The 9,463-nt window shown below is 35.2% G+C and overlaps 1 protein-coding gene across 1 annotated transcript in view; it reads right to left on the reverse strand.

Annotated features, from left to right (window-relative positions):
* Positions 1 to 9,463, reverse strand: part of LOC108735137 (probable nuclear hormone receptor HR38) — a 57,140-nt gene that overhangs the window by 23,497 nt on the left and 24,180 nt on the right. The window contains exon 3 of the mRNA XM_018466971.1: positions 8,253 to 8,362. Within this exon, the coding sequence (XP_018322473.1) occupies positions 8,253 to 8,362 (110 nt within the window). The remainder of the gene's footprint in view (positions 1 to 8,252; positions 8,363 to 9,463) is intronic.

The raw sequence follows: 9,463 nt of genomic DNA on the forward strand, positions 1-9,463 counted from the left end.
CTTCCACTGAGTCCTCTGTTCTCCTATTCTTTCCAATATTGGCTACAAAATATTTATTGTAAAAATTAGAATCTTCCCTACAGAGTTTATATTCTAGAACACCTGTGCCCTTTAGCGTAGGGTCGAGTATCCTTCAATAAAAAGAAGTCAATTCTATACTTGCGAACGGTTAATTTAGAAATTCGAAGAAGGTTTTTAAAGGTCTGTGATTGGAGCGAGGCGTTTAACGGGTGCGAAACGTGGACAGTGGACGCGGCAGAAAAGAAAAGGTTAGAAGCGTTCGAAATGTGGTGTTACAAGCGAATGATGAGGATACCGTAGATAGAGAAGGTTAGAAATTAAGAGGTATTAGAAAGAATAGGAGAATAGAGGACTCTACGGAAGTCAATAAGAAATAGGCGAGATAGATTGGTAGGACACCTTCTCAGGCATGAAGGTCTAGTCAGAGACATATTAGAGGCAGAAGTGGGAGTTAGGAGGGGTGAAGGTAGACCTAGATTAGATTACTGTTTGCAAATAGTTAAGGATGTGTGTTATTCTAGTTTTAGGGAAATGTGAAGATTAGCTAAAGATAGAAAAGAGTGGAGGTGCTTGTCCAACCAGTCTTAGGACTGACGACCTTATGATGATAAACTAATGGTAATTTTGCCTAGGCTGAAAGTATTTGTACAGAATAATAAATGAAATGTTGGAATAAATTTCAAACTAACCTAAATTCAAAATTCTAGATCGAACGTGAAACCGACTTAGGTACCTAGGTACATCGAAATAAAAAGTCACTAATACCACCTCTACCGAACGCTGTAGTTAATTCTTATTTTTATGTGAATGAAAACGCAAAGTAGGTCTGATGCCTGTCATTCTTCAAATGAAAGAGAAAATTATAACGGCGGGCGTTACGTTCGCGTAAAAATTTTTTTTCACTTAGCGTGATTTAGACTTCAACATTTCAAATTGAAAGGAACGAATCCGCCCAACGATCTAAATCATTCCGCGTGACAAAGCGGCTCATTTGTAAGTAAGTCTCGTGCTAAATACAGCGGGCACTCTGCCCGCACATATATTTATTATACGACTGATAAATGATGATCGTTAATAAAGCACACCTTGACCAAATACACTACCACTCCACCGAGGCGTAAGGAAATTCTATTGTGCGATTCTATTATGCTCTTGAATGATGATGACTTGTAGTGTGCGCGAAAAATTATCTCACATGTTGAAGTACACTCTACCATGTAGGTAAAGTATGCATTTAAAAATAATGGCTTACTCTGAATAAATTTTATTGAAATATGGAGTCGTACTGCACTTATCTCTCGTATAGTTAGTCGAAGAAATATCCATTAATCAAGACATCCAACCGAGAAGCATGAATTTTTAGCAGCACCTATTTCGGTGTATCTCGAAAATTTTATAATTTAATAGCAAAAAATATCATTAGATGGTGAAATACTGGCCGTTGCTTGATATTATACATCATCTTCCTTTACGGAACAACTTCGGTGATTTAGATTAATAAGTCCGAAATCAAGATCTATGTGGATAATTTCGATAAATTCACATTTCTTTCTGGCAGAAAATGCGATTATTCGCAAATGCTGGTGCCTACCTTTACTATTCTTAACTCCTGCTTCTGCCTCTAATATGTCTCTGACTAAACCTTCATGCCTGAGAAGGTATCCTACCAACCTATCTCGCCTATTTCTTATTGACTTCCATAGAGTCCTCTTTTCTCCTATTACTTCTACTACCTCTTCATTTCTAACTTTCTCTATCCACGTTATCCTCATCATCCGCCTGTAGCACCACATTTCGGATGCCTCTAACCTTTTCTTTTCCGATGCGCCCACCGTGCATGTTTCGCACCCATACGCAACTGGCTCATCAAAAGGAAGCATCATCTTTTCGAAAATACCACGTGGTGTAAGATAATTGGTACAAATTCCTTGAACCACCTTTTCATGTAAATAATAAAGTAATATAAGTTCAGTAAACGCAATTTAAAACATAAAAACTGAGGTATTGCACTGTGTTCCAATGATTTTGAAGGTTCGGTTGGTTTAAGGTAGAGATGCGCCGAATAGTGATTTTGCCGGGTATAGAATAACCGGATACTCGGTAAAACCACTACGGTTAACAGTTCATATCTTCGTTCTGTCGAGCTTTTCATTAAATCCCGTTCAAAAAGTTTAATGTTAAAATACTAAACCAATGAAATTTTAATTTTTAGTTGGCGGATTTTCAACGAAAGGATTCAGTTGAAACCGTTGAAACAAGCTTATGATATTTATAAACACTAAAAATCTGCAAGGTGACAAAATCATGCTAATAAGTTACCCTTAATCAACACCTGATATAATACCAGTATGTGACGGGAATTGTAACAGTTCGGTCATACTGGTTATATCAAAATAACAAATAATTCAGTACAGTACCATTAATACTGTAAACGACCTATCCCAATACAATCTTACTTACCATCATCATCACCATAAGGTCATCAGTCTTAAGACTGGTTGGACACGTACCTCCACTCTTTCCTATCCTCAGCTAAATTTCGCATTTCCCTAAAACTAGAACAACCCTCATCCTTAACTATTTGCGAAGAGTAATCTAATCTAGGTCTACCTCTACCCCTCCTAACTTCTGTTTCTGCCTCTAATATGTCTCTGACTAGACCTTCATGCCTGAGAAGGTGTCCTACCAACCTATCTCGCCTATTTTTTATTGACTTCCATAGAGTCCTCTGTTCTCCTATTCTTTCCAATACCTCTTCATTTCTAACCTTTTCTACCCACGATATCCTCATCATCCGCCTATAACACCACATTTCGAACGCTTCTAACCTTTTCTTTTCCGCCGCTCCCACTGTCCATGTTTCACACCCGTACAACGCCGTGCTCCAAACATACACCTTTAACAACCTTTTTCGAATTTCTAAATTAACCGTTTGCGAGCATAGAAGAGACTTCTTTTTATTAAAGGCGACACGACCCTGCGCTATCCTCTGCTTTATATCCCTACTACTCCTTCCATCCTCACTTATCTGACTTCCTAGGTATCTAAAATCAGCCAAAACAAAAAAAATCATACTTACCGTTTTTAATCAATTAGTTTTCTTTTACTTTTTAAATTATTATTGCTGGTGTTTGTTTCTTCCTTTTTCTCTGGTAGAATATCACCCGGCGCATTTATTAGGTACCCGGTTGGATCCTAAAATAAGTGCCGGATCCATCGATACCGGATCCAAACCGGTTACCCGGCCCATCCCTAGTTTAAGCCAGTATTTTCAGATAGGCGTAATGGTTAAAATTTATTATTTATTTTACGTGTTATTAATATTTCAAGATAAATCTTAACTTTACATAGGATTTTTCGCTACTTTAATAACCTTATACGGAAATTCAGAAAATTGGATGTATCTGTTCACTTAGGTTCTTATGGTAGACCATTAATTTATATGCCAGAAGCATATCCGCGAATCTCCTCCCTACTCAGGTAAAGTAATTTAGTTACTTCGCCTTAAGAATGCAATCTTATCTTCACCTGAATATCTTCTAATACATGACTTTTGCAATTAGTAGTAGGTAACACGTTGTGAAAAACACAGCGCTTAATTACTACTTTAATTACAGCTCACTAATTATGAGGAATACTTTTCTTCATTTTATTGGTACGTTTCGGAGCGTTCTTCGTTATATTTAAATAAATAGACGCATTTGCGGCTACCGATTCAATACTTCACGTGTAAATTATCGGTTTAAGTTATGGTTTTCTGTGTGTAATTAGTCGACAGGAGCTGCAAGTTCGTTAATGAATTGTACACATCTCGATGGGATGTTTTTCTTCATACGTACGTATATTCATTATGCAATTATACGCTTAGCATAAGGCGTTAAATTAGCTAAAGGATTTATATTTAAGTAGCCCTCGTCATATTCGTACGTATTTGTGGGTACACGTATGTGGTTTGCTAATTTACACATTCTTTGCACACGTATGTAACGGAATTTGGCTTTCTATAATTTTGAAACGTTTGTTCAATACAATATTGAACACCTGCGTATAGTCAAACGAATTTAATTCCAGTGGATTATCACATGATTTATTTATTAATTAGTGGGTAAAGTATGAATTCAGATGTTAAACAGACCAAGAAAGTTTTGATGACATGATAATAAAATTTTAAGTAGGTAGATACAGTGAGTGAAACGGCGTAAAAATCGCATTATTCGTTTAGCAGTAATATTTAATAAAACTGTGTAAAATAAAATAATTCGAAGTGGTCTGTACTGTCAGACGCGTATCGCGATTTCGATCTTTTCGCAGGCATTTTATTTGATTAAGCTAACGTGCCTATCACGTTGAAGTTGGCTACGCCGGAATTCGTTTTCAGCAAGTAGATATCCACACAAGTGGACCTTGTCGGAGCATACGTAATCCTAAAATGTAGCATCGTGCTACAGATGGCGTTTACTACGCCATTTGTAGTATCTTCTAAAACGCACTGTTAAGACAGCAGGTAAAAGTGGGTCCGTGTTCTGTCGGAGCTGCTTGCGACGCGCTGATGAAATCCAAAAAGATCGAAATTGTGATTCGCTTCTGGCAGTTTCGATAGAATAGAGACCACTTCGAATTATTTTATTCGATTAAGCTAACGTGCTTATCACGTTGAGGTTGACTACGCCGGGATTCGTTTTCAACAAGTAGATATCCACACAAGTGGACCTTGTTGGAGCATACGTAATGCTAAAATGTAGCATCGTGCTGTATTTTCTAAAACTGAGTAAAATCTTCATAAATATGATTAAAAACGCACCAATTTAAAACACTTTATTTATGAAGAAACCGAAGCCGGTCCTGGACGTGAATTAGCATGTATAGAGAAATTGCGTTAACAACTAAGAAACTACATCGATGAAAAGTGTAAAAAGTGACGGTTGTGGAACGACTAATAAAGTAAATATCACCAGCTCACTGCTACGCTACTACTCCTAATAAACTTTAGACACCCATAACAATTAATTAAATAACTACTTTGTTCAATGTAGTACTATTTAAAGTATACCTCGACATGGTTTTAAGAACACAAAATACAAAAGAAATATACTTGTACAACACGCATGCCGCAGCTGATACAATGTAGCGTTGCAATGTCGTATTTCCGTGCGTGATCCCGCCAGGGCCGAACTGACGATTGACTGCACTTCCAAATACGTTTTTCTCGAAAACGGTCAATTTTGGGACTATGATGATCTTACACTACTCTTAGTGGCCAGATGTCTTCCTATAAGCGAACGCCCTCGGTATACGATACATATACCAGATCGCAATTTCCACTAATACATAATTATTAAGAATTTTAAGGAATAATTTTTTGTTTGCCTCTATTGCACCGTGTGTTGTGCAAATCGCTTTGAGTGTAGCAAATGGTAACATTATGAGTAAAATAAGATAATTTATTTCGCATTAAGTTGTAGAATTTTTGAAGACGCTTTCTCTTAATACTGGCGTGTTACATAAGAAAAAGCAACTGCCCGCCTGTGCTGCTTAGGTTGGACAGTTTTAATTAAAATGTCTTAAAAACTTCAGTCAGGTTAATTATTATTATTATTTATTACTATCATAAAAGAAACCAGCCAGTACCTGTAGCAAGAAAAGATTCGAACACACCTTAACATAAACGAAAAATTGCTTGAAGCCCTCGTTTGTAAATTAAATAAGGTATTTTTTAAATTAATTATTAATTCTCGTTGCACAACTAATTTATGTGTCAATTTATTTCATATTTACTTTTATGATAATCTCGATGGTTCCGGTGTAGATTTTACTTATTTAACGTTGCCAACGTCTCCCATCATCATCATACGTATTAGAAATCAAAGTTTTCATTGTTATATCGGATTTAATTATGTCATGTAATTTGCATAATTGCCGTTATTATTTAGGTTGCATGTCACCAGGTGTAGGAGTAACATGGAAACTGCCTATCTGATTAAAAAACAAACAATTTCATCTTGTCTTTCACTGAACCAAAAAAAAAGTCGTAGGACGCGTAATAAAAGACCCGAGTAAATGGTCAGTAAAGTGATAGGTCATTGTTTAGTTGACCTAATTTTCTTTAACAAAATGTTATCATTTTATAAAGGCTATTAATTCGAGTACCTATTAACATTATTATAATATAAATGTATGTTTTATTCATAGGTGCCTTAAAATCACTGACAAATTGCATACCTGGTCTATGTTTATATGAGCTAAACTAAAAATTCATCATCATCATATGGTCGTCAGCCCTAAGACTGGTTGGACACTCACCTCAACTCTTTCCTATCTTGAGCTAATCTTCGCATTTCCCTAAAAACTAGAATAACCCACATCCTGATTAGACCTTCATGCCTGAGAAGGTGTCCTACCAACCTATCTCGCCTATTTTTTATTTACTTCCCTAGAATCCTCTGTTGTCATATTATTTCTAATACCTCATCATTCGCCGGTAACACCACATTCTAAAATTCAGTTTTTAGTGTTTAAAAAATATAGAGAAAAATACAACGTGTAATTATACAACATGCTGCTGAAGTGAAACTTCTTCAAACACACAAACATACCGGGATAGGGGTTAAGGAATTGGTTTAATGGTATTATTTGTACACTATGAATTTAAATTTTACACTATACATGCCGGAGTTGCCTGTAACGAACGTTACATTGAAGCGCGCTCACGGCTCAAGCGATCCCCACTACGAACTAGACTACGTGGCCGAGTAGAGGGGGGACATCCGTTTCATGATTTCGTTACATAGCAACTCGCATGAAACGAACTCACGCTACCGTGCGTAAGTAAGTTTCACTTCAAAAATAATTTCCTGAAATGTTTCTGATTTTGAAAAATATTAAAAACACACATGTTAAAAAAAAATGATTAAAACGCTACTGAGAACGAAGAAGTTAAAACCTTGAATCGGCTAAACTGTATGTCGTTGAATAATTGGTCCACATCTATCGATAATTTTAAAAAGATCTGAAGATACAAATTATCTCAAGAAGGAATTGTATTGATACTGTTTCTTAGATTACCCTATATATTATTTTCTAATGGTAGCTTGCTCGATGATTTTAGAGCCGTTAAAACGTATTTCGTTGCAAGTGCTGCATTTGGTAGGTACCTATACAAACGTATCAAGAAGAAATAAATAAAACGGGACGAAAATAGTTTAGTCTATTTTCTCCGCGATTAAATGCAAGAAGTGGTCGAAACAGGTACGTGTATTTAATCTGATTAACGTAGATTTAAGTATGTAAATTTTGGTCTAATTTCGATTCGTAAACGAATTACTTGCATGTATATGGGTGTAGCAATTCGCCGAATAACGAGCACCTGAGACAGATTCTAACACTCCGAGTTACGCATAGATTCTAGAACATGTCTACTTTTTAATTTCTAATTGAAATCGTGCTTCTTGTGTTCAAAAACACAGGTGTAAAAGTACTTGCAAGAATCGTGTTCATTGTATGCGTATTACACTACGACATGCACATATTACGATGTCTATTTTAATTCCTTTTTTTTCGTTTCTATTTGATTTGGGAATACAGACAGGATTTTCCAAAGCTGCCGACTAGTGGCTCACATCTGTCCATTTAAATTAGTATGAAAAGCCTTTGACTTTAGGGTGAATTATATAAAATTTATAGATCTAGTTAAATTACTGTTCGCAAATAGTTAAGAATGTGGGCTGTTCTAGTTTTAGGGAAATGCGAAGTGTTTAGCTCTGGATAGGAAAGAGTGGAGGTACGTGTCCAACCAGTCTTAGGACTGACGACCTTATGATGATATGGTTGTTAAAAAAAATTTTATTATTTAACCCTATATCTCTAAAAGCATTCTAGTAAAAGTAGATACACATTTTCGCTTTTATGTTAATATAAGTATTTGTGTATTTTCACCAAACTCATATTTGTTTCAAGTAAAATATTGCAATTGTCCTTTTTTATGCTTTTTAATTTGGTCTGGGAATAACCTATCTGTGTGGCCTAAAAATGATCTCCACAACTCAACATAAAAATTCTGTATTCATACTCTAATTCGTAAATAGGATTACAAGAAGTAAATGCTTCATATTTACGTGTAATTTCCCTTAATAAGCTAGTAATTAATAATTATTATTGTTGATGTGATTTATAACCATAATTTAGTCTTTTACAATATGAAAGTAAAATTACAATTATAAATAATAAAGACTTACTTGAGTTTGGAGTAAAAGCATACTTGACTGAGGACTGCTTGGAGCTGAAGGCTGCGCGCTCGCCGCCACCAGAGGGGCACTTGTAACGTCGCCCTGTACCAAAAGAGTACCTGGAAAAAAATAAAATGATATTGTCAAAAAATTCACACTCAAAAGTAACCGAGAAGTAAAGAAAAAGCGCAGCCAAATGTTAAAAACAAAAAAGGAAGAAAATTATAAGGTACCATAAAATAAACATGCCCGATTAAATCTCCAGGTGTATTGCCTATTTTTGGTGATAATTGTTAGATTAAACTACTGATTGTCAGTAATAACATTAAGTAATTTTTACTAACTAGTTCGTTTCGCCTTTTAATAGAACTTCTTTATTATGCAGTACCTAAGAAAGTGTAACAGTGTTGTACGTAATTATTGTGACGATTTACTATCCCGATAGCTACTTAATTATGTTGTAAACATGATTTCATAATGTAACTTCGTGTAATCTAATCTTTGTTAGCCAGTTTTTACAGTATAAGCACAAATTCAAACAGAAACGCAAAAAGGTACAATTTATTGTATTATGCAGCATCTAATTGAATAATCGCATATGACTAAATTAATTCCTCTGAAGTAACTTCCTGTTTATCGATTGGTTTTAACTAATTAAACAAGAATTTATACATGAGATAAAACAGACAATTAAAATTCATTGAGTTTTTTGTTAAACGTAGTTTTTCTATTTTCTCATTGATTCTATTTAAAGAACAGACACTTGGAACAGCCGCAGGAGTAATTTTTCGCCCATTCAAGGTTTACGAAGAGAAGTGACCAAAGCACGTAAAAAATAAAAAATACAATAAATTTAATATCAAGTTATAGACAGTATATCGCCATCTAGTGATATTTGCTACTTTATTTTCTTTAATGAAAGATTCTTTGCATTCGTATGGTATCTTCTTCTTCTAACTTCTTTTTCTTATTTTAATCTTCGTATTTTTCCTAGTATACGAGGGTGGATTGATAAGTTTCCGGCCTGACCAAGAAAAACAAGGTTTTTAAAAATTTTTTTTTTTTATTTCTCAACATAATCTCCTCCAAGGCTGATACATTTCTCATAGCGGTGTTCCAGTCTATTAATGCCATCTCTATAGACTGATTCGTCAAGCTCCTCAAAATAACCATTTACAGCTTCGATTACTTCTTCATTGTCCGCAAATCTCTTACCGCCA

The sequence above is a fragment of the Agrilus planipennis genome, unplaced genomic scaffold, assembly GCF_000699045.2.
Source record: "Agrilus planipennis isolate EAB-ADULT unplaced genomic scaffold, Apla_2.0 scaffold115, whole genome shotgun sequence".
Classification (NCBI taxonomy): domain Eukaryota; kingdom Metazoa; phylum Arthropoda; class Insecta; order Coleoptera; family Buprestidae; genus Agrilus; species Agrilus planipennis.